This window comes from Diceros bicornis, chromosome 14 (assembly GCF_020826845.1).
Source record: "Diceros bicornis minor isolate mBicDic1 chromosome 14, mDicBic1.mat.cur, whole genome shotgun sequence".
Taxonomy (NCBI): Eukaryota; Metazoa; Chordata; class Mammalia; order Perissodactyla; family Rhinocerotidae; genus Diceros; species Diceros bicornis.
Genome location: NC_080753.1, coordinates 10,472,410 through 10,499,154, shown reverse-complemented (window position 1 = coordinate 10,499,154; position 26,745 = coordinate 10,472,410). Strand labels below are relative to the sequence as shown.

At 41.8% G+C, this 26,745-nt stretch overlaps 1 protein-coding gene across 10 annotated transcripts in view; it reads right to left on the bottom strand.

Annotated features, from left to right (window-relative positions):
* Positions 1-26,745, bottom strand: part of DST (dystonin) — a 441,352-nt gene that overhangs the window by 370,143 nt on the left and 44,464 nt on the right. For all 10 annotated transcript variants that reach the window (XM_058554117.1, XM_058554118.1, XM_058554104.1 and 7 more), the window contains one exon: positions 21,815-22,015. In XM_058554117.1, the coding sequence (XP_058410100.1) occupies positions 21,815-22,015 (201 nt within the window). The remainder of the gene's footprint in view (positions 1-21,814; positions 22,016-26,745) is intronic.

The following is a 26,745-nucleotide window of genomic DNA, read 5'->3' as shown; positions in this document are numbered from 1 at the left end:
AAAACATTGTTCAATTAGTAAGCTGATTTGGCTTAAGTGAAATGACAAATAGTACTGGAATTTGAGACTTGAAAGTGAGTGAGTCACCAGAGTGGTTCTCAATGCCCCGGGTGAGCATGAACTCTACTGTCTTCGGGAAAAGAAGGTGCTGTGTCATCTGTCTTCAGACTAAGAGATGAGAAGCAACTGGCTCAATGTACTGCAGAGCCCGAAGCAGAAAAGAAATTATACTAGAAATGAGAGTTAAAAGTCACATCTTGGCCCCCTGGCTGCGGGGGCGGGAGTGTACTTTGACGATGATGTCCAGATTTTGTAACTTTCGATGGCTCCAGGGATGCAAGCTAGAACTTTGGGGTACACACAGCTCTGAGAGGACCCATTGTGGGGAACCCCTTTAGTTACACAAAAACAAGACAAGGGTGTCTCAGATATATTGCAGACTTGACATCCTAACAAGCCTTCCCACTACATAATACCTAAAAATGCTGGATAAAATAACAATACATTTTAGCATCAGGGAGTAGGCAGGAAAGTAAAGGAAATCCTCAGAAGCCAGAGAGACAGAGAGCAGAAGCGCAAACACGGAGATGATACGCTGATCCCTGTGACCTAAAGCGTCACTTTGATAGCCAAGCACCTGGGCAGCGACAGAGGACAAAGACAAGGGCGTCTGACTGGAACATTCTCAAGTAAAGCCAGGGAAAGTATGAATTAGGAAAGCAAAACAAAATACCCAAGGGTAGCCAACACACTCGCCTGTCTCAAGCCTGAGGCTGGACAGAGTAGGAAAAACATTTTCAGAACCACAAGCTGGTTCTCATGTGTGTTCTGCGGCCCACGACACCACCTATGCAGTATGAAAAGCTCTGGCGCTGAGGATTTATTTTTAGATTTCCCATGCTTAATAGAGCCTGGCAGAAACAAAAGAAAATGCTCTCTGGAGAAATGTACCTTCAATCCGAGCCTGAGAAATTACCACCAAGGTCCAGCAACCGAAAGCTTATGATAAAAAGTTGCAAAACAGGAGTGGGGGGTGGATGAATGGGTGAAGGGAATCACCAGGTACAAACTTCCAGTTATAAAATAAATAAGTCCTGGGGATATAATGCACAGCATGGTGACTATGGCTAATAACTCTGTATTACATATTTGAAAGTTGCTAAGAATAAATCTTAAAAGTTCTCACAAGACGAAAAATTCTGTACCTATGTATGATGATGGATGTTAACTAGACTTATTGTGGTGATCATTTCACAATATATACAAATAGCGAATCATTATGTTGTATACCCGAAACTTACGGAATGTTGTACTGCAATTATACCTTGATTAAAAAGAAAGTTGCAAAACAGACAATAAAACAAAGCCCCACTGGTGGGAGCACAGAAACAACAGACAGACACAAACCCATAGACAAAAACTTCAGGTACATTAATTATCAGATATTAAATATAAAATAAATGTATTTTATATGCTTAAAGAAAGGGTAAAAGGCATCAAAAGTAGGAGTGGGGAACAAGAGATTATCAAAAATAACCAAGCAATGAAAAATATAATAATCTAAATTAAAACCCAGTGAACAGAAATATACAAAGAATGCCTAAAAATCAACGACAGAAGCACAAAAAAACAAGGAAAGGGACAAATGAAATGGACAGACATTTTGCAGGAGAGGAAACACATATGGCTGATAAACTCATGAAAGGTGTTGGGCATCATTAGTGATGAGAGCAAAGCAAATCAAACCCACAGCGAGATAACATATTACATGTCTTCAACTGGCAAACATTGTTAGTCTAACATTACTATGTGCTGAAAAGAACATGGCACCTCACACTCGCTTACACTTGGCTGCTGGAAGGATACGTGGTGCAAGTACTTTGAAAAACAGTGTGGCATTATTTCCTAGAGTTTAACTTTCATGCATACCCTAAGATGTAGCAATTCCACTAAGCATATACCCAAGAAAAACTCTGGCACATGCAGAGTAAGAGTCATGGACAAGACAACTTGGAGTAGCACTCAAATGAGTAAAGGCCTGGAAAAAAATGCCCATTTACAAGAGAGTGAACGAACAATCAAACTGTGGAACATTCACACAAAAGTCGAAATGATTATACGGCAGTGATATGCAACAATACATATGGCTGAATACTAGCAATGTAACATTAGGTGAAAAAAGTGAGTACCAAATAATTACATAAAATACGATCATCTTTTTTTATTAAGTGAAAAACAACTAAAATTTTAAAATATAAACTTTTTAGGAATACAAAAAGATGCAATAAACTCTGTGAAAAGGGAAACAAGAGAAGGATCAATGTGTTTCAGAATGATGGTTACCTTGAGTAGGGAGAGTCAGGTGGCTGGAAGGGAGACACCATATGGTTAGATGTAGGTTACTGCCAAGATCCTAGCTTTTCTTTTGAATGATGGATTGTGGGTGCCTGACAGATAGATAGATAGATAGATACATACATACATACATACATACATACATACATACATATATACATGATAGATAGATAGATAGATAGATAGATAGATAGATAAATGGATGGATAGATGATAGGTAGGTAGGTAGGTAGGTAGGTAGATAAATAGATAGATAGACCGACCAACCAACCAGGCCGGGCATGAGCCAACGATGAGACTGTATCATGCATCAGCCATCTTACTTTCTTTTCATCTCTCTTTATCACCATCCTGCCACCTAAAACCGCTGTCAATCACAACTACCTTTGTGCGGCATTTTATAGCTCATAAAACCTTGTCAAAATATTGTCTCGTTTAATGCTGCCACAATCCTATGAGGTATATATTGCTACTATTCTCATTCTACACAAAGAAAACTATGGCTCAAAGAGATGAAGTGATTGTTCTAATTTAAATCTAGGTCTTAAAACTCCAAATTCTGTATTCTTTCCTACATAAGCCTAAAGAATACCTGTCCTTTCTAATCCTTCCCACCCCCCCCATTTCAAATCATAATATTTAAGAGATCTCGAAGAAAGAATAAAATTAGGTCTCCAAATCACCAAAGGCAGATGCCAAAACTAATGCTCTTGAGAGAGAAGATTCCTCAGAATACTGGATCCCCTTCCCACCCACCTGAAGAGGGCCATATTGGAGGCCTGGTTGTCTTTACCAACACCATTTTCAATCGCACACTAACACCTTCTGAACAACAATTCACTGAGGTTCTATTTGGAACCCAAGCCAGAGATGTTTGGAGATGTTCTCAGGGTCCTAGGCACTCTTTTACAGGCTCTATCCATATCACATCAGACATATGATAGACACATTTAATACATTTTTCCATTAAATGCCTAAAAGAGCTTTATTATTTAAATCAGTTTTGTTAAAATAACTTTTTTGTAATTTTAAATTACAATTATGCACAATTATATAAAAGTTGAATTGCAAATGCCAAGTTGAAATGATGATACATTTTGCAGTCATTTAATTAAAGACTGTTTTTTAGAGTTCAAGTTCCAAACTTCTTACTTCAGAATCAATAATAAATATAGGTCTCAGTCATTCCTAAAGGCCTTTGAGGAGCTCACACTCAAAGAACAGACTAAAGGGTCTAATGAACACGCCACCAGGCCAGAAGCAAAGGCTGCAGACTATGGTGTGGATGGCCAAGGGCTGCCTCTGGCTCCCCTGAAGACCATCCCTAGAGCTGCTGAGATCTCAGAACAAGTGAACTCACTCACCGCACTGCTCATCCCTGCCGTCCTTAGCTACTGCCCCAAATTCAAGCCCCATGAGCAACTCTCCTCTCAAAGATTCTCATCCTCCTGCCATCTATACCTCCTCCATCACTGCCCTCCTTATCAATGTTTTCTAGGTGCCCTTTGGAACCTTCACTTCACTGTCAACAAGCTTTACTTCCTCACAGTAAGTGCCATCTCCACTGCTTGTCTTATCTTAATCATTTATTAAGGGCCTGCTCTCTGCACCCCTGCATTCCTCCACCAGAGGTTGCTCCTTCTCCCACGCGTCCCATCAAAAGCCTGCCCTTCTTTGAAGGCCAAACCATCATCCAATGCCACACTCTTCTCCTTTCTGAATTGTCTGACCTCTGGCCACACCCCCTCATTCACTGAGGACTCTGGCATCTGACTCACTGCTTATTCTCAACAGTGATGATGTCGTCATCATCCAGGAAGATTTCCACATCATTTGAATGAGCCATCCAACACCTCAGCCATAAAAGTTCCTAACCTCCTGAACTCAAATAATCTTCACCTTCTCCCCTCTTCTGCCCCTTGGCCCCATTCGGGATGACGACATCACCTGGAACTGAACCAACTCTGAAACCTCTCATTCTAATCCAAAAATGTGACCTCAAATTCCTGGCTCTCCAACTTGCTCGCTGGTTTTCAAGCTAATCAGACCTCCACTCCTCTTTGTTCCTGTCGGATCCATTACTGCCTTTGTGATTTCCTGTTCTTCCTCATCTGGTCACATGATGCATCATTTCAAGCATTCTCTTGACATCAATATCTCAGCCTTCTTCTCTACAGCTATCAAGTCCACCCTCCATCTTGAATCAACTGAAACATTCACCTTAGCTCCTAATCCTAAATTGCTGAAATCAGCTTTGATTTCAACCAGTCAGTTTGACCCCTCGACAAATGTAAAAGCATCTAACATCAACTAGGCCCTCAGTGCTATGCTGACTTAACCTCCATCAATCTCCAAAAGTATCTATCTTACCCCCACCTTCATTCTGTCCAGCCCTGGGAAAGCCCCCCTTTCTTCTCTCCAAAACATCTCAAATGTCTCCGATCTTAAGAAAGACCTTTCTGAATCCTACATCCTCCCTAGCTTACAGCCTAAATTCCCCATCCCCTTCTTAGGCAAACGTCTTTCAAGAGTAATCTACAAACGCTCTCTCCATGCCCTCATCTCCCATTCAGTTTTCCCCATTCATTTTTTTTTTTAATTTTATTTATTTATTTATTTTTACCCCAAAGCCCCAGTAGATAGTTGTATGTCATAGTTACACATCCTTCTAGTTGCTGTATGTGGGACGCAGCCTCAGCATGGCCGGAGAAGCGGTGCGTCCGTGCGCGCCCGGGATCCAAACCCGGGCCGCCAGCAGCAGAGCGCATACACTTAACTGCTAAGCCACGGGGTCGGCCCTCCCCATTCATTTTTAAATTGACCTTTATTTTTATCAAAGTAAGATATGCCCATAAGTTAAGATGCAAATAATGCTAAAAGGCATTTGGCCTAAAAGGCTCTTACCCAGATACATGGCTCTGTCACTGACACAGGTCTCTGATCAAATGTCACCTTATCAAGGAATGGTCCCTGACCATGTAATATAAAACTTCAGCCCACCGTTCCACACCAGTTTTCTCTTCCCCCTTACCTCAAGCATTTTTCTTCATATCACTTATCATTTCCTAACATAATATATATTTAGTTATTCATTTATCCCTCTCCACTTTCTAGAATAGAAGCTCTGTTTTTATAGGATCTGTGTCACAGAGCAGACACGTAATAAATATAAGTGGAATTAATGAAGATATAATTATAACAGGATATTAAACTAGAAAAACTTTTTTGGTCTGTTTTAGCTGATGCCCCAAAGGCCAGGAATGATAGAAGAAGTGCTACTATCCCTCAGTCCTAAAGGGATCCTAAAGGAAAATGTTAGAACAGCACAACTCGAAATATGCCAATGGACTGGTGCCAGTCTGAGAACTGTTTTTACTGATTTGCTACAAGGTAAATACAGAAATCAAGAGTATTGATAAACTTTTAGAATAATTTGACATAGCCCTGGAAACGAAAATGGTCAGTAGACTTGCCTTGTTGAACAGACCATTTTGGGTACTGTTGAACATGTCATGTGGTGAGTAACCCATGACGTGAGCTGAAGACCAGTCATGCATTAAAAGACCATGTGTATATCTTCAGTGGACTGGAAATTTTAAAAAAACCTTCCCCACAAATGTGTGAAAAGTGCTGTGCTAGATCATCTCTGAAGGCCACGTTATGTCACTATAACCCCAATTAGAGCAAAGAGCCCATCACCTACTCCAAGAGAGGTGGATGAAGCCAGAACTAAGAGAAGGATTGCTTTGGAGAAAACTATGGATGCCTCGAGCATTTCCTCCTGGAAGAGGGGTTGGCGCGCTTACCCTGTACCTTAAACCAAGGAAGACAGCTTCAAGGAGACCTCCTGAATTCAGGGCAAAACATGTCTCCCCTGAGGTTAGGGAATGTACGGCTAGAAAAGGACTCATAGTGAAGCTAAAGAACTTGAAGCCCAAAGGCCCTGAACTAGTAAGTGCTGAAGCCAGAATTCACACTCACGTAGACTGAGTGGCTCTAGAACGCACACTCTTAGTCATTCATTATACTGCTTCTATTTGCTGACAAGGTTAAGTCTTAGCTCAAGTAAAATTAAACTGGGTCCAGCCCATTAATAAACCAGGAGCTACTGCAGCATATGATAAAAAATTTTTAAATTCCTGTTCCCAGATTGAATAGATAACTTTCAAAAGAGAATCAAGAAAGGTACTTTTGGAAATATAAAATACAATCAAACTGAGCAATTTGCCCCGATCACTGAGCCTATGATTTTCCCTTTCTCCATTCCTCCTCACTCTGATTTCTCACCTTACAACTTTCTCTTATTCCATGATGACTAAGCAATAACTATTCAGAAAAAAAAGCAGACCAGAGATTCATCATTAAAAATTTATTGAAATCCCACAATTCCCTCAGGCTAACGTTTAGAACACAAAGCATAGTCTCTTTCTTCTAAGGTGACATAATTCTTCTCATTAGTAAAGTGAGAACAAGAGATAGAACTACAATGAAGAAATGACTTTGGAAAAACAATTTTAGTGTGTTGCTAAGAAAGCAGTGCTATTCTGTTTTTCAACTTATCTGGCTCCACAATTAGTGAAAGAAATATTTAAAAATATCAACTAAAGAAATACTTCTACAATGCCTAGTAATATAAAATACTCTCTTACTCAGTTATATATACCTAGGGAAATAAAAAGAACCAGTGAAAATAACTAAGAATATAAAGCAAACACTAAGTAATTAGCAAAAGAATCAGACAATGCCTGACATCCAGCTGACTCGTCTTCCCACTCCACCTCCCACCTTCAGACCCAACGGTTTATATTTATATTAAAAAAGGAACTATCCAGGTTTGTAGGAGCAGGCCACAGGCCACAGAATTCTAAAACTCTCCAACCATACCTAGTCTTTTACTCCTGAGAATAGATAATAACACAACTCAAAAGCAGACCAGCCATCAGATATTTAATCCAAGTGGTTTTTCTTTATTGATGGAAAACACGAATTTTTATAATCTGTTATCAGGGGAAGAAATGTAGTCTAGTTCACACTTTATTAAACGGGAGGCTAATCGTCTGTTTCACAAAGACACACATACAAAAAAGCACCAAATAGATGGAAAAAGATGCCAAGAATCTTGGCTGATGACTTTTCCGACATCTCTTCTTTAAGATGAGCACATGGAACTCCACTTTAAAGTAGATGTTGAGGTTGAATGTATGATGTTTGCCCTTCTGAACTCTTGGGACAAAGGTTTATGCTCAATAATGTTTAACCTTCTCAGAATGCAGAAGGAGGCAGAAAGGCTGAAAGTGATATGTCACAACTGATTATAACCACAGTTCAAGGGAAATGGTTACTCTGACAGCTGAGCAAAAGGAGCTCATTTTCAACACTTACGCTGGCTACTTAAAAAATAATAATAATTATTTTTCTGCAGCTGCAAGTTATTAAAATTAATAGCACGAAAGCACGTGTCCTGTAAGGACCTCATTGCTTCTTAAAGATCCACGCCTAGCTATCCAGTTTTAGCGAAGGTAAGCAGAGTATTTTTTCTGCATTTGGCAAAGCAGCTAAAAATTATAATCTGTTCTCGATTATCCACGTCCATTTCTAATAGGGCTAACACATAAAAAAAATTCACAGATAATTCTAAAGGACCCTAACTAATGATAGTTTCAAGTTTTCTTAAGGAAGCTTTAAACAGAGCTAAAAATGTGTAAATCATCAGCTCACCTTCCTATTTCGCAACAGAAAAGTAGAAGAATGAGCAGCAAAATGAAAGCAAATGATCTACCTCTGGAAACCCACCTCCTGAACAGACAGTTACATAATGGAATGTGATGTCAATATTAAAGATTAACTCAAATCGATTAGGTAACTCAATAGCATGCACTTCAGCCATCATCAAAATTTTATGAGCTCTGTGAGAAGATACAAGTGTAATTTGCTGAAGTAAAGTAATACTGGAATGGAAGAATTCTACTTACTATGAAAAAAATTGTAAGACTAGGTTTCATTTGAGTTTGAGCAAGACAAAGTCAAGCAACGTGATGGCATGTTGCCTTTTGGGTCAGTTTTGTTTCAATAATAATTCTATTTTCTTATCAATACATCTACAAGGAACAAAAATGGCAATCTCCGAGAAAAATCAGCGCTTAGATATCAAACTGGAAGAAAATGCCTATATAATTCCTTGTCTGTTTTACATTATTTGTTTAAATTTTAAATAATAAGCATATTTTTACACCATTCATCAACATGGTACTATAAAATGTTCTAAGCAAAAAGCTGACAAATAAGCAAGTAGTCTTTTGTTAAAAGAAAAAAACTAAATAAAAGGCATCAAAAGACAGCCATGGGATTATTACTCCCTTCTCCCTTTCTAAAAACCTTCTAATAGTAAATATCTGAAATCTGGAAATGTTATTAACAAAAATTTAGGCTCACTTTATGGAAAAGAACAGCCAGAAGAGGGACTTGATGAAGCAAAGTGTTGATAATGTAAATTTCAAATAAAGATGTGTTACTTTTCTTTTAATGTCTTAAACCTTTTGTTATGGAAATTTTCAAGCTTATACAACAATAGAAAAATATAAAGAACTACCATCTGCACATCACCCAGCTTCCAGAATTACCAACTCCTGGTCAGTGTTGTTTGGACTAGATCCCCACCCACATTTCCTCCTCCACCTCCCTGGATTATTTTGAAGCAAATCCCAGGGATTTTATTATTTCATTACTAAATATTTTAGTACGTATCTCTAAAAGTTAAGGACTATTTTTAACAAAATCACAATATCATTACCAATCTAAAATATTAAATATAAATTTCTTAATATCATCAAATATCCAGTCAGTCCCCAATTTTCTCAAGAATTCTTTTTTTACGTTTGGTTTGTTCATCCAAACAAGGTCTATATGGTACATTTGGTTGGTAGGTCTCTTAAATCTCTTTTAATCTAGATTACCTTTCCTGCTTTTTATTTTCTTACAACTTATTTGTTGTAATTAGAGTGTTTGCCCTAAAGTTTCCCACAGTCTGGATTGTGCTAACTGTATCTTGAACATATCCCTTAACATACTCCTCTGTCCTCTGTATTTTGTGTGAATCTGTAGTTAGAACTAGCAGTTTGAACCGATGTAGGTTCAATGTTTTTGGCAAGAATATTTCATAGGGCTGGCCCCGTGGCTTAGCAGTCAAGTGTGCACGCTCTGCTGCTGGCGGCCCGGGTTCGGATCCCGGGCGCGCACCGACGCACCGCTTGTCCAGCCATGCTGAGGCCGCGTCCCACATACAGCAACTAGAAGGGTGTGCAACTATGACATACAACTATCTACTGGGGCTTTGGGGAAAAAATAAATAAAATTTTAAAAAAAAGAATATTTCATAAGTGTTATGACATACTTTCATCAGGAGACACGTAATGTGTGGTTGTCTCTCTTGTCATTGACGATCAGTGTCCAGGTTCACTATTTCATTAGGGTTTGCAAAATGGTGACATTCTAATTTCACCACTCCTTCTTCCCTCAATAGCTATTTGGTTACCGTGCAGAATAATTCTTATAGCAAAGACAGAATAATGCTTGATTCTTTCCCTTTACCATTTTCAGGAAAGTGAGTTGGTTCATTTAGCATTCTCCAAAGGTCAATGAGATGTTTTTTTAAAAATACGATAGGGGCTGGCCCGCTGGCGCAAGCAGTTAAGTGCGCGCGCTCCACTGCGGCGGCCCGGGGTTCGCAAGTTCAGATCCCGGGCGCACACCAACGCACCGCTTGTCAGGCCATGCTGTGGCGGCGTCCCATATAAAGTAGAGGAAGATGGGCATGGATGTTAGCCCAGGGCCAGTCTTCCTCAGCAAAAAGAGGAGGATTGGCAGATGTTAGCTCAGGGCCGATCTTCCTCACAAAAAATAAAAATAAATAAATAAAAATACCATAAAGTCATGGATTTTAAATATACTGATGTGTTTCAATCCACTGCTATCATTATTCTTATTCATTGGATAGCAAGAGCCTCTCCAAGTTTAATCCCGGTCCTTCTGACAAGACGACAGTAATCTTTGGTGCTTCCTTGCTTTCTGGTTTGACAAGATGCGCTCGGCTCATTCTACATCTCTCTTCCAGATCTGGAATCAGCCATTTCTCCAAGGAGTCTGTGACGGCTGCCGTGGGTGCCTCAACCGGACCCCAGTCTTGACCGCTAATGGCTCACAGCCGCCCCTTCTTCAAAGAACTCCTCTGAGCTAAACCGAGCTCCCTCCCACTCCCACCTCAGTAGCCCATGGCCAATGACTAACTGAGGTGGGGGACAAAAGGCTTGCTGCAAGTGGAAACTAACTGTAGTGCAATTCGTGCCCCAGAGCCCAACTAGGACCAGGCTGAAGCTAGTTCCCAGCCACGCCCACATCCTTGCTTTTTAGCTTTTGCCCACTATGCTATCCTGCTTCCCTTATTCTCCTTCTGAGAGCTCTCCCTCAATAAATCACTCTCACAAGAATGCCCCCTCTCAGGTTCTGCTTAAGGAACCCAACCAAAGACACAGCCTTACTTTGCTTCAATAAGAAATGATATTAGGATACCATAATATGGGCATTACTAGTGGACTGGTCATTGTTTCTGGATCTGTTCAGTGGACAGAGCTAGGAAATACTTTTTTTTTTCTTTTGTAAGGAAGATTAGCCCCAAGATAACACCTGTTGCCAATCCTCCTCTTTTTTGCTAAGGAAGACTGGCCCTGGGCTAACATTCGTGCCCATGTTCCTCTACTTTATGTGGGATGCCTGCCACAGCGTGGCTTGATGAGCAGTGCGTAGGTCCGAAACCAGGATCCAAACCTGCAAACCCCAGGTCGCCAGAAGCGGAGCATGCGAACTTAACCACTACGCCACCAGGCTGGCCCCAGGAAATACTTTTTTTAATGAAAAAAGTTATCATCAGTTCAAATTGATATTTCCAATTCAATTTTAGGATTATGGGGATTCACTTAACTTCTCTGATTTTACACCTGCATCTCTTCTCTCTCCCACTGAAAATCCTGGCTCCTGATGACATCAACATAGCTATTTATTTGCTAAATAAAGTTTCTGAAGTTTTTTGACACAAGACACAAACTGATCATGAAATAATAAAATCTTTTGAATTAATATGCAAGTTAACATTGTTTTAGATCAATATTGTTTATTCTGAGTATAATGTTTTAACTGATACGCAAATATATATACAATAGCCCTTAAAACCTCAACTAAGGTTTTACAGTTTACATTCTAAATAGTTTCTCTTTTTTAAGAATAATGATACCAACTGTCATTTCATTCATATGAAACAACATGTCTTGCCATCTGATATTCAATCCACAGTCATGACCACACTGGGCATAAAATGACATGTCCTCCAATTAGTAATTCAGTCCTTTGCTTAGCATTTCCTACTTGTAATTACCTCTTATTTACCTTGTGTCTCTCACACTTCATGAGAGTTTTATTTAAAATAAGCTAAATGTATATCTTCTCCAATGTCCTTATCATTTGGATCCTTATTCTACGAACCTTTACTGTTATTCTTCTGCCTCCTTGCCTGCAGTTGCTGTTTAAACCCAATTTCTTTTTAATTTTGGTAAAATGCACAAAACATAAAATTTACCATCTCAACCTTTTTTTAGTTTTGGTGAGGAAGATTGGCCCTGAGCTAACACCTGTTGCCAATCTTCCCCTTTTTGCGTGAGGAAGACTGGCCCTGAGCTAACACTTGTGCCAGTCTTCCCCTATTTTGCACATGGGACGCCTTCACAGCATGGCTTGATGAGTGGTCTCTAGGTCACGCCCGGGATCCAAACCTGCAAACCCCGTGCCACTGAAGTGGAGCATGCAAACTTAACCACTACACCACCAGGCCAGCCCCATCTTAATCTTTTTTAAGTGTGTAGTTCAGTAGTAGTAAGTACATTCACATTGTTGTGCAACCAGTCTCCAGAACTCTTTACATCTTGCAAAACTAAAACTCTATACTCATTAAACAACTCCCCATTCCCTCCTCCCCCAGCCCCTGGAACCACCTTTCTACCTTCCGTCTCTATGATTTTGCTACTCTAGGTACCCGATAGAAGTCAAGTCATACAATATTTGTCTTTTTGTGACTGGCTTATTTCACTCAGTATAATGTCCTCAAGGTTCATCCATGTTGTAGCAGGTGTCAGAATTTCCTTCCTTTTTAAGACTGAATAATATTCCATTGTGTGTATAGATCACATTTTGTTTATTCATTCATCTGTCAATGGACACTTGGGTTGCTTCTACCTTTTGGCTATTGTGAATAATGCTGCTATGAACATGGGTGTGCACATATCTCTTCAAGACCCTGCTTTCAATTCTTTTGGATACATATCCAAAAGTAGGATTGCTAGATCATATGGTAGTTCTATTTTCAATTTTTTGAGGAACTGCCATACTGTTTTCCATAGTGGCTGCACCATTTTCCATTCCCAGTAACAGTGCACACAAGTATTTAAAACTAATTTAAAATTTAAACCTAATTTTAACTTAGGTCTCTGATCTTCATCGATCTTAGTGGTGCTGAGCTGCACGTAGTGGGTGTCGGTGCTAACAAGTCAGTGATATTCCTCAGCATCAGAGTAGATTACCTGCTTTACCATTTGATAACTGAGCAGGATGTACGGAGGCTGGATGTAGTATTAGATCAAAGTGGACTTGCCAATACGTTGGTACCCTAGGGTGGCCAGTACAGCTAACGCAGGCTGTGAGCAGACTCTCAAAGATACATTGCTACTCCCCGGGAATGAGTCAGGTTGAGAAAAAGAGTAGTTCCTCCAGTATACTGGAATCTATATTCTTGTCCCTGGAACTTCAACCCCAACTCACCAAGTGTTATCTGAGTGAGAGCTCTCTGCAAGGATGAGCAATGTCAGCCTCTATCTAGACTTGTGACCTCGGGTCAGTGCTTTACCCTCTGAGACTCACTTTCATCAAATTGGGTTAATAACATATACCCTACCCAATGCACAAGTTGGATGTGCAGAGAAAATGAGATAATGAATATGAACATGCTTTCAAAAATATGAAGTACTACTTAACTACAAAGAGCTACTGCAAAGTAATAATTTTCCTAAAACATTACTGTCATTTCCAGAACTGACCTCTCCTCTCCCAAGGCACAAACTAAATTCTGTCTGGATGTGTTCAATTTCCATAGTTTGATTTTCTCGAACCACACTTATTACTTCACAACAACAACGACAACAAAATGGCACTATTGAGAGAAATCAGATGGATCCTTTCCACTCACTAGGAGGTGGCTTAGACGAATGCAACAAAGGTGATATTTGGGAAGAATCAGAATTAGATCTAGGAGAAAAGGTCCAGACAGACAGAACCCTGAGCCTAGAAAGGAAACAGCTTTTTTTTTTTTTTTTTGGTAAGGAAGATCAGTCCTGAGCTAACATCTGCCAGTCCTCCTCTTTTTGCTGAGGAAGCCTGGCCCTGGGCTAACATCTGTGCCCATCCTCCTCCACTTTATATGGGACACCACCACAGCATGGCTTGACAAGCGGTGCGTCGGTGCGCGCCCAGGATCCGAACCCTGGGGCCGCCGCAGCAGAGCACGCACACTTAACCGCTACGCCACTAGGCCAGCCCCGGAAACAGCTTTTTGATTCTCAAGTACAATTAACTTGCTACTAATTAGAGTATCTAACAATGGGAGATCCCATCCCTAAAAGTAAGGGAGAATCTAGCATCAGGAGAACCATCGAATCAGATAAGCTCCAAAATCCCCTCAGACTTGAACACCTGATTTCACAAGGGCTGATAGTAACAGAGCAGCAGGTGGGCGATGCTTCACCCTCTTCAAAGATGATACAACAGGAAATGGTCTTAAATTGTAACCCATGGGATTTATGGCCAAGATCAAGGAGTCATCTCAGGCTAAGACGGCTGTTAAATGTCAAACAGAATTCCAAGGGAAGCTACGACTGTGTCCTTTAAAAAAAAGGAATTTATACCCACCTTCCCAGAACAACTTAAAGATTGTTCTGGTTGGAGGTAAAGTAATAAACTAGACCATCTTTGAAGGGGCTTTCTTTTCAGTCCTTTGATCCACGGTTGTCCATGAAAACTCTGAAAGTATAAGTGGCTATCTAAAAGCTTTCTTTAAGTTTCCTTTGCTTGGAGCTTAAAGAATTTAAGGTTTTTAAGACAAAGGGTGACCCTGAGTACAAGAAACACAAAAAGAACAGCAACAGGCCTTGCTGCCGTCAAAATGCTGACCCCGAAGAGAATCGTAAGTTAGAAAGATGTGCTGATTTTTGTCCAAGCAGAGCACCTGAATCCCTTCACCAAGTTAACCTTGGTTTCATGCACTGTTTGAGAAACCAAACTCTATCTATATTAGCGCTGTTCATTTAATATAGTCTGCCTACCTTGCCTGCTCCTGTGCACCAATTATTCTTATACCTACTTATAGCAAATTTATAATAAATGAAATCTTTTGTAAGATTCCTTACGGGAGGCACAGCACAGTGTGTATACACAGTGTAGCAGAGATTCTGTAAGCTGAATGGGCATCATTCAATAAAATCCTTCTAAGGCCATTAGCAAAAGAAATTTGACTTTATTAATTCAATTCATTCTCTAAATTCCAAAGAGGAAAAGGAAACAGATATTTCCTTCAGAAGCTTTGTGTTCGCTGCTTAATTAAGCCAAAGTAAGGTATGAGCTGTATAGTCAGGCCTTCCACAGAAAGGGAAGTGTCCTGAGGTTATGCAAATAAAGCTTCCTGGTCCTACATATTTGAAAAGGAAAGGGAAAGGGAAGACCGTTTAATGATCTAAGCAGGAAAGGAACAGAGAAACATCCCACTATATTTTCAATGAGATCAAGAATGTATGGTTAGTCTTCTCTATACTGTAGCAAGCTTCCAACTGCAAAGATGACCTAAAATCCTGTAAGTATTAATTTTAAAAAACACAAACTATTCAATGTTCCAAAATATCTTGCAGCCTTACAAGTGACCTAAGCTGCAGAACAGCAGAAAATTTCCCCAAGACTTGAAAACAGAAACCCAACCAGAGAAGGAACAGAAGGGTGTGGTCAAGGAAGAGGTTTAGTAGGGGAAAGAGCAGGGAGGGGAAGGAGAAATCAGTACGTTTGGGAAATCCTTTTCTGGTAGTTTCTCTAGTTTCTACCTGAGTTGCATTTCCTGGCCTAAGATGAATATCCTTAAATGAAAGCCAAGAGCCCTGGATCCATCTCTGCTTAAGGCATCTGTATTTCTGAAGGAAGAGCTGGAAGTTTTAGGGGAACCTCAGTTCTCCTCCCAGCCTCTCAACTTTGGAGGACCCCAAGGCTCAGTCCTCAACTCTCTATCGATATTCACTTCCTGGGTCAACCCATCCAGTCTCATGGATTTAACAACATCTGTGTACTAATGACTCTCAAATCCAGGCTCACGTCTTCCATGAAATCCAGACACTAAGATACCTATTAGCTATTTCAAACTTAACATATCCAAAGTGGAAATCAGATTCCCACCCCTCAACCCAAACCTGCTTCTTTCTCAGTGTTCACCATTTCAGAAAGCAAGACCACCAATCATCTGTGCTAAGCCTGTCTGTCCTCCAACACCTGAGTCAAAATTATCAGGCTCAACAATCCAGTTTCTTACGGCGGGAGCCCCCAAGTGAGAGGACAGACGCTCAGGGGCCAAGGTTTTGGCAGCAGTGGAGCAAGCTACAGCTTGGGCGACGACTTGGGAGCACTAGCAATTATTAATAGGATATTCTTTCAACTCTGTGAGAAAAGTCTCAGAGATTCTATGTGGCGAGGAAACATAGGCGATGCTGTTGTAGTGTGCACAAAACTGGAATCAGTGAAACGCAACAGGAATAGAGTCAGAGTGCCTGATTATTTTCAAGTACTCTCAAATTTTTATGTCCTGTATCACACCCCCAACACCAAACACATGAATACTTCTTGGGCCTGAGAGTTTTTACACACTAACAGGTTCATGTGAGTGGGCAATAGGGTAGAAAGACTCTTGCTTCTTCCTAGGTGATCTGCCACAGAAAGAGAAGATCAATAAAATGCACGTCAAAAATGAGGTTTGGAGGGGCCGGCCTGGTGGCATAATGGTTAAGTTCGCGAGCTCTGCTCTGGCGGCCCAGGGTTCGCAGGTTCAGATCCCGGGCGCCAACCGACACACCGCTTGTCAGGCCATGCTGTGGCGGCATCCCATATAAAGTGGAGGAAGATGGGCACGGATGTTAGCCCAGGGCCAGTCTTCTTCAGCAAAAAGAGGAAGATTGGCATTGGATGTTAGCTTAGGGCTAATCTTTCTCACCAAAAAAAAAAAAAAAAAGAAAATGAGGTTTGGGGTTTATCTAAGGTTTTCAACACCATTTAAAAATAGGTTTTGGTTGATGTAATAGTTAAAATACACAAAGATCTCATTTGTATCCACCATCTATGCAGGTAGGAAAACTGAGACTCAAAGAGATTAAAATACTTTAGGAGGGTTGACTAAGAAAAACATTCAGCACGAGAAATGGGCCCTCTCCATTCTCAAACTGCTCAAGTCAGAAGGCATTGGTTTAAATCTTAATACCATCCTCTACCAGCTGTGTGATCTTGATCAGTTTCCCCCTCTGGAAAGTGAGCACCAACCCCAGAGAAGTGCTGGGAAGATTAAGTGAGAAAAAAACCGAGAAGCACGCAGAGAACAATGCCCACGTGTTGCCAATTGTGGTGAGCACGCAGTAAATGTGAGAGCTCTTGTGATGATGACGATGATGATGTTTAAAATCTCTAGGATTCAGACACCAAAAACTGCTCTGTAATGTCAAAATACTGAAGAACAAATGGAGATCTAGATCTAATTATGTTTTCTGTGCCAAGGTGGGAGAAAACTCCTAATTGTTCCAGTGACATGTCTTAATATAAGTCCCAAGACATATTCACTAAAGGAAAATCAGGATAAATTTTCAGCTAACTCATCCTTAGAAACATTCCAAAGGACTGAAATAAAAAACACCTACATTATTAAGTTTCTATTAGTGATCTCCATTACAAATTCTTATAGGCACATTTGAGTATAAATTATGAATTCACAATAAGTAAATAGGTTAGAGCAGCCAAAGATGCTACAGTAGAACGCATTCCACGTGGCATGTGGCCCACGTCACCAAGAGGAGAGTCCTACCGAAAGCTGGCGGAAACTGCACTGTCACGTTTTCTGATTCATCCCCTTCACAGTTACATCCTGTTTCAGTCTTGCTCACTCATGGGCCTGCTTCTTATTCAGATTGCCACTAGAAATGCCTGCAGTTCTTCACATCAAGTCATTCAAATAATCCTGAGTCACCAAAGCTGATTTATTTTTATTGCAGCCCCAAACCACAGTCAGAGCTGCCTTCCTGGCAACATGCGGTAACACTGATTTTCTCCAAATGTGTAAATTAAAAAAGGCACAGGCTTTTTTAATTTTGAACATGTTGTACAGGGTGGTCCTAGCAGGCACTACTGACTACGCCTAACCAAACCCAGAAGAGAACACAAGGCCTTGGCCCAAGTCCACATAAAAACAGGGAAAGGTCAGTAGAGGCCATAAGGTTCCAGAAGGCTGAGCAGGAATCATGTGAGACCAGGAGCCAACGGCCTCCTCACTACCCATTCTGACAATTTCCAGTCTCCCAGACGACCCCTAGGAGATGCAGACAGATGGAGAAGGTGAACTTACCTGCCCCAAGAACACTGCCCAGACTGTGTTTATTGACCCAAACCACAGAGGAGCCTCCACTGCTATTTCCTGCTCTCTAATCTCTCTCTCTTCCAATTGATCCTTCTGAGGAGAGAGGGCAAAGGCCATCCTCGGATTCCGCAACAGCGCTGATCACCAGATGCCGGCAGAGAGCGCCATGGGTTAAGCCGAGTTCAGGTCCTGTTCACGGCAACCTAGACTCTGCAGTGGCTGCTTACCTGGCCCCTGTCCTGCTCCCCTCTGACTTACCCCGCTCACGTTTAATCTTCCCAAAATCGTGCTTCGATCATGCTACTCACCTCTTCCAGGGTCTCCAGGAGGTACAGAAAATGGAGTTTAAATGGAGCGGCCATCTGGAATGTCTCCTGGCCCCACCCTCTTCTTCCACCTCCAACTTGCACTCCTCTCACACAAATCCCCACAGCCAGCCAAACGCCTCTCATACTGTCGCTGACTCCACTTCCCAGACCTACAGCGGCCGTCTATCCAATTCCCGTCCATATGTTAAAGCCCAACTCAGTCCCATCTCTTCCATGAACTAGTTATCCCCTAACCACTCTATTTGGGGGATTAAAAAAAAAAAATCTCTGCATTCTCTGAATTCCTATAGTGCATAAGCAATATTCATGTATAAGTATCATTCATTCCTTTATTCAATAAAATGCATTCAGATGCCATACGCCAGGAGATATTCTAGACCACAAGATATGGCCCCCAAAGAAGTCAAGGTCTAGGGAAGGAAAAGAAAGGAAGGAATTACCATTTATTGTTTATTCTAAGCAGCTCACCATGCCATCTATTTCCATACGTCAGCTCAGCTCATCCTCCCAACTCAATGAGGTTGCTCTATCTCATAATAACAACAATGAGGTTGTTATTATCACTTTACAGTAAGAAAGCTGAGTCTCAAAGAGTTGAACAACGTAGCAAAGACTACTTCATATGTTTTCCATTCTCCACTATCCCTGTCCCCTCTCAGACTCTCTGCCCGTCTCTGCTCTGCTCTGTCCTTGGGATGCCGATCTCTATAATCCGCATCACCTGCTGGCTTCCACTTAGGTTGGGTCAATGGAAAGCACCAGAAGGAGCAAAGAGGGCGGTACATTTACTCCCCCTTCTCCCTTCCTGACTCACTGGGTCCTGGCATGGCTGCACTCCTCAGCCAGAGTTTCTGTGGAGGGTTCTATGGCTCCAGCTCTCCTTACCAAGATCCAGTGAGACCACTGCCTTCTGCTGCCCCTTCAGGCTAGGAGTGTGATAGGTAGGTTCCCCCTGCAGGCTGGTGAAGCACCTTAGCCCTGCCCACACCTCTGTAAAGAGTCCTTTCATTTAACTCACTTCAGTTAAACTCCCTTAGTGTGCCAACTGTTTCCTGTCAGATACACAGAGCAGGATTTGAACGCAGGTCTATCTTACTCTGCAGCCTGCCTTTTCCACTTGGATAACTGCTATGTTGGAGATCTGTGCAGAGTGCTGAGGATCAAAACAAAAGGCACCTCACTCTGATAGGAAGGATCAGAAAAGATTTTCCTGAAGAAGTACTTGATCATGGGTTAAGGTGAACTGAAATTCACCAGACAAATGAAGAATGAGGATAGGCATTAAAGGACAAAGTAAGTTCAATGTCACAGAGCCATGAGGAACATGTCTTATTACCCATGTACACTGCTCATGAGAGAACAACAGTGGTGGAGGGTTTCTAAACTTTGATGATAATCACTTACTTCTCCATCTTGATCCACATAGGGAGATTAGAAGAAGCAAAGAATTCGCTAGATTCTGAGCAAGAGAACCAATGTGCCTATTCCCTATCTTCAACAGGTCCCCATCACAGGAGATAAACCCAACTATTCAGCATAATAGATAATCCCTTAATGATCAGGCCCTGCCTGACCCACCCAGTCTCATCTACCAGCAGCACCTCGAACTGTCCCCTGAGTATGCCATACCCTTTCATGCCTCTGTGCTTTTGTACATGCTCTGCTCATCAGAGATATCCACCTCCACTTTCCACCTGATAAACTCCTTGTCTTTTAGGACTCATCTCAGGTGTCTGCTTCTCTGTAAATATTGCTGGCCCTCCAAGATGTTTCCATAGTGCCTTGTGCAAAACTCTACAATAGTGTTTCATAACACAGACATGCTTTATGTTTACTTGTCTGCATGTCTGTCCATTGACTCAACTGTGAGTTCCTGGAGACCGGGTACTACAGGAGGGTAGCAGACGGCAGAGGGAAGTGCTTGGGCTCTGGAGGCTGGCTGCCTAGATCCAAATCTTAGACTCTGCCCCAAACAACTAGGTAAACTTAGGCAAGTTATTTACCCTTTCCGGGCCCCAGTTTCAACACCCATAAAAGTGGAATGATAACAACATCTACCTCATAGGGTTGTTAAGTGAGTTACACAGAACAATTCCTGTCACGGAGTAAGCCCTCAGTAACTGTTAGTTATTAATATATACCTGTGAATCCCTTATTTCCTGTTAAAAAAACTCACGTTTGTTGAATGAATAAGTTTTCCCACTATTTAATATTGCTCCACATAGATACCAAATTCTACCTACCCTTTGTTTTATTAAATCATGAAAAGAAGACTCCCATCTCTAAATATGTGCTTATTTTACAACTGGTTAAAGATAAACGAGACATTTTCCGTAAAGGAATTCAGCTTCTTGCCATTGTCGTCGGCCTGGTCACTGAGTCAGACATTCTCTTGGCCTTCTAGCAATTTCCACATGTGCCTGCTACATGGTTACCCCTACAGAATGGTATTTCTGTTTTAATAATTTACAAAGCCTTATTACCAAGTCAAATCTTGATGGCTCCCCTAGGTTGGCATGAGTAATGACAATAATAGGCCCGCCACAGCATAACGGTGAACCAGAGGAAAACATGCTTTAATGCTAAACCAATGTAAAATCAGTCATGAGATACTCTTTTAAAAGTTTCAACGTGGCATGTTCTAAGCCTCAAATCCTTAACCATCACAGCCTTGGTAAAAAGTCCATGCGTGAGAACCTCAACCAAGAAAAAAAATCCAAGCACACAGAACAATGTGCTTCGGAGGTAAGCAGGAGGTGGATGGGGACCAGCTCCCAGGGGAGCCCCGAATATCCCAGGTAAGGCAGCACTGCAGCCAATAGAGACACAGGGCACTGGGTTAGCAAAGGACAAGGAACAATAGAAAGGCCACACCTGAAAAAGCCAGCACCCTTACAGAGTCACCCTGGCCGGCTGCAGGGGGCAGCGCAGGCCTGACTGGCCCAAGAGCCCCCGGGAGGTGTTCAGCTGCCAGCGCAGACTCTAGCCTCACCCTCCCTCCACGCTTCTCCCACCCTGATACTGGCTTTGTGGTCGCCTCTCTTCCCCAGCTCTGATCTCGTCAGCACCACACCTCAGCTTATTAACTCTATGGCGCCCATCCTCGCTCTAGACCCCGGCTCTAAGGGGGCTCAGAATTCACCAGTTTTTAGATCCATCTGTCTGCCAGTGACTAACTCTGGATTCTTCGACAACTCTCTGCCCCCGCACTTTCTGTGAAACCACATTCCTTGCTGGAACTCATGTGAGCACACTGCCACGTGCTGGGGATAACAACAGCATGACCTAAATATTTCAAGTTAATCTGATAATTTTTTAAAATTCAAAGAATGACCACACCATTTGACACTGTATTTAACATTGTTATAAAAGACAGTTCTCTACTTACAGGCCTTCTGGTCAAAGCACCTTGAACGGAGTGATAAAATTCTGGCTGGACTCGGCTGTTTTTCTTGATTCTTCGTTTCCTCACTGAAATTTCCTGCTCACTCTGATGGTGAACTTCCACCACAGGCTTGGCTTCTTCCAGACGGGCGGCCGCAGCCGCTGCAGCTCGTCTCCGAATATGCCGAGGGCTCGCTCTGAATCCCTGTGGCAGAGAACACAATCGAACAAATCCAGAGTTATATTGAGTTAGTTTGGAAATTTTCTGGGGCTAGTTACACAAAGGGCTCCAAAAGTCACCCAGCTTACTGGAATCGTTTACATTCCCAAAGTGAGCACGGAGAAGGAGGCTCGGCATGCAAGCAAGATTAGTGTGTTCTGGAAAGCACTCAGTGTTTCAGGGCCCAGAGTTATTCAACATTAAGAAATGTTTTTAATCCAGTAGAGCCAGTCCGGAAAAAAAAAAAAGAAGGCAGGTGGGCACATTGCTTCACTTATGTGTATATAAATCGGACTATGGTGAAGAAAGGTATTTCCCCTTGGGCGTAAAGCTGGGTTTGCGGAGAAGGAGTGAGTACTATTCCAGGGAGAGGTGCCACTCGACATTCCTGACAGCAGACTCTTGAAGGAAGGAAAGCAGGAATGCAAAGCATCATTATAAAACACCGTAATGTGAACATCTACAACCAAATGGAGGCAACACAGTGGAGTGAAGAGTAAGGGTTTTGGGGTCAGATGGGCCTGGGTCCAAATGCTGACCTGTTAATTATAGCTACACATTGATTAAACATTATGAGTCTAACTTTTCTAATCTAAGACATGGATAACACTCTACTCACAGGGTTTTTAAGTTTTAAATAAGGTAACATATGTAAAATTCTAAGCACAGTATCTGGCAAACAGCAGGTGCTCAATAACGCATTAATTTTCCTTCTCTTTTAGAGCAAGGTGAGAATAAGGACAACTCGCTAGCCAATGGAAACAAGTTGATTTAAGCCATGTTATGCATTTGGGAATGTGCCAATGATTTTGGAAAACATTAGAGAATTACATAAAATAATCTCTGTCCTCGTGTAGCTTTCAATTTACCGGACAGCAGAAGTCTAGAGAGCTCATGAACACACTGGAATGTGTAACTAAGGGGTAACACGGGCAGCTGAGGACTCTCAGTGCTCACAGATCTTGGAGAAGGAATCAGTGAATGAAGGTGAGAATAGTCTATATCTGGCTTAGTTGATGGGACAGCATTTGAAGGACGAATAGAATTTATATTCCAGGCAAGGGAAAAAAGAGGGTGAATAAGTAAAATGATAGATAGATAGATAGATAGATAGATAGGTATTTATGTAGCAACAAGAACCACTATTTGATGGCGTGCCAGGATGAGAGTACAAGCTACACATGAGTGTGGGGGGAAATGAGAGGGGCCGAGGGGACAAACGCTCCAAGGAGGGCTTCTTTGAGGTGTGGGTCTTACGAATTTTAAAAGATGTATGAAAACTTAAAGAATGCAGTAGAGGCAGAAAGAATGGAGAGTAAGAATTTCGGGGGGGGAAGCAGGATGAGAAGAGGCCTGGGCGTGGTTCTCCAGGACACTGAGAGATTGATGTGCATGAGAGATTGGCGTTCTCACTGAGGGACACGGAGAAGGGCTGGAGTCTGATGGTGGAGACCTGAATACCAGGCTGAAGGATACGAAGAAGGAGAAAAAAGACAAAAGTGGGGGGTGACCCACAGAGTCAGAGGTGGCACTGAGGTCAACAGAAATCAATAAGGAGGAGACACAAACGGATCTGGCAAAACTGAGGTCATAGTTTGGGCACTTCCTTCTCATCCCCTAACGCATTATCCTGTTCCCTCCCTCCTCTGCGTGCGAGCTCAGCTGCATCCTCTTCAACCCAAAATAGTCGCAGAAGATCCCTGCAGCTCCCACATAATCCAAGAGCCATGACAGCAGCTGCCGGTGACGAGGATTAAGAAGAGGGAGCTAAGCCCATTGTTCAGCTGTGTTCTAGAGCTGAGTTAGGACCAAACGGGTCAGAACCAACAACCACGGGCTGCTTTTTAAATATGCAGGTTCCTGGACACCTTCCCCCTACAACACACACACACACACACAACACTCTCTCTCTCTACCCCCCTCCTTCCTTCTGAATTAGACTCGCTAGGGGTGAGGCCAAGAATCTCATTTTTTACCAAGTTCCTCTGGTAATTTTCAGCACTTTGAACACTGAGAACCTCTAAGAGCAGAGTTGAGTCTAACCACTAGGTGGCATTAATTTCCACAGCCCCCGCATTCTTTCTAGTTCAGAAACGTGAGTGCTGGTAGAATTAACAAAGTATTTGATAATCCACTAGCTTCTGTCATAGTGCGGTGAGCTGAGAATATTTCTTTGGTAAGAATGCAGATTCTCCTTCTCTTATAAGTAATAAGCAACCAAATTATGCTTAACTTGTATTATTACCCATAGCCCTAAGTGGCCTACAAATTCTAGGAGCACTTAGGAAAAAAACTACATAAAACTCCCTTGACGTGACTAAAAAAAAATTTTAAACATGTTGGTACAGTCATCCTGGAGAGCAATAACTCAGTAAATCCACATCCCTGTATCTACTCTAGAGACATTCTACCAAGTATGTCCAGGAAGATATTCAAGCATTACTTATAATAAAAGTTAGAAGCAGTTTAAATCAGTCTTTCCTAAACTTCAGTCATTTTCACCCCATCTTCACATTTTTTTCAAGATCTGAGCACCAACATGTAGGCCTCTGTAATTTCTCTTATACTTAAATAACGTGTTTTTTTAGGAAGAGTGGCCCTGAGCTAACATCTGTTGCCAATCTTCTTCGTCTTCTTTTTTCTCCCCAAAGCCCCAGTACATAGTTGTATATCCTAGTTGTAGGTCCTTCTAGTTCTCCACGTGGGACGCCACCTCAGCATGGCTTGATGAGCGGTGAGTAGGTCCACGCCCAGGATCTGAACCAGTAAACCCTGGGCCGCCGAACCAGAACACGCGAACCTAAGCGCTATGCAACTGGGCCGGCCCCTACATAACTTTTTATCAGCTTTTATATTTAAATAACTTTTTATTAGCACTATAGTATGGTACACAGACTGCAGCCAGACTATCTGGATTCACATACTGCTTCTGTCACATCCCAGTTGTGTGATCTTGGATAGTTACTTAACCATTTCCTCAGCTGTAAAATGGAGATTAAAAATAGTAGTTATCTCATAGGGATGTTGAGAAGAAGAAAAGAATTAATGTAAGTAAAGTACTTAGAAGAGTGCCTGGCACGTAGGGATATATAAGAGTTGGCTATGATTATTATGTACGTTACTACTATGAATGAAAGACATTCTTAAAGACAGAAGTGTGTTATTAATCAGATGTAAAGAGGACAATGAATCACCCTGCAGGTGCGCCTGCTGACAGACACACGGGAGAGACAACCACCCTACTCATTAGGAGAGCTCTTCGCTCCAGAGGAGAGCCCCAGGCACTTACTCTTCAGGGAGGCAAACTACCTAGGCTCGAACACCAGCTCGCTCACTTGCTAGGTGTGCAGTCCTGGTCAAGTTACTTCTCTGTGCCTCAGTTTCTTCATCTGTCAAATGCATATAATAGCTCTCTCACAGAGTTATGATGGGGTTTAAATGAGATAATACACATTAGGTGCTTAGAAAAGTACACAGATTACAATAAGTAGTCAATAAATTATCGCCATCGTTATTACTATTTCACTTCCTGGATGTTGCAGCAGCAATTCACATGGCAGCATTCAGAGCTACGACTGCAAACACCATAAACAACATGGAGTCATCACTGAGCAGTCATCTGTTTTATTTCCCTAAACCACTGCACAGAATTATAGGTCCATCGTTTCTTACACCTGCTTGTTCCAAATACTATAAAAAATAAGCCACGACTTTTAACAGCAGGAATTTTATTTTAAAACAGTAGGTGGTGCTATAAGCTCTTAGAGGTGCTGACAGGATTTGATGGTGTCAATATCAAGTCCATTTCTCTCTCTATTCATTTGATCTTGCCTGGATACCCTTTAACGGGTAGGTGATAGACACTTGGAACTTTCTCGGTAGTGGACTTCTGCCATTTTTAGGCCACCCCATTTTATCAGCACCTTTTGAGTAATGACTTCTCGAGATGTGCAGTCTTGATAGAGAGCTAAGGAAGGGCTCCACAGCCCACTCTAGATCTTGCATCTTAATAACCTGGTGCAGTTCACCAGGAGGCACATGGCCAAGGCTCAACCAATCGACGTCTCTACTTGGACGTTGACTATTAAGTGGAGGGATGTCAAGACTGAAAAAATCAGTAGGAATTCATTAGTCTAGTGGCTGTACCAAAGACCTTCCGAAGCTGCCTACTTTTGTCTGTTCTAACCAGACTTTCAGTCTCGACTGTGAGTTCTACCATATATTTGTAACAAACTCTCTTTTGGCTTAAGTCATATGGCGTTGCCTGCAAACAAAAAACCCCAGTGCCTCCTCTTTCTGTTATGCTTTCACCGGTTAGCTGTTCTCCTCACAGGCTGAACACACAGACCTAACCAGGCTGTTGGGCTGTAGAGACTGCCATACAAAGAGAGAAGATATTAATAGCCATAATTTACTAAGCACCATTTAGGTACTAAGCCGATTGTATCCACTTCAAGCAGACTGAGACTTCTCAGGGTAAAGTAACCTATCTAAGGCAAAAAGTTGCCATTAGAAAAGCCCAGATGAGAAGCCAGGTCTCTAACTCCAAACCAGTGCCCTCACCACTCTGCTCTTAGGCAGGGAGATGATAAGGCAGTAACACACTCAAGGCTAATCTTCTACATATAGTCACAGGCCTGAGCAAGGAACATACGCTGACTGATTAAAACAAGAAAAAGTCTATAAATAATTTAGATAAGTGAGGAAGAAATTGA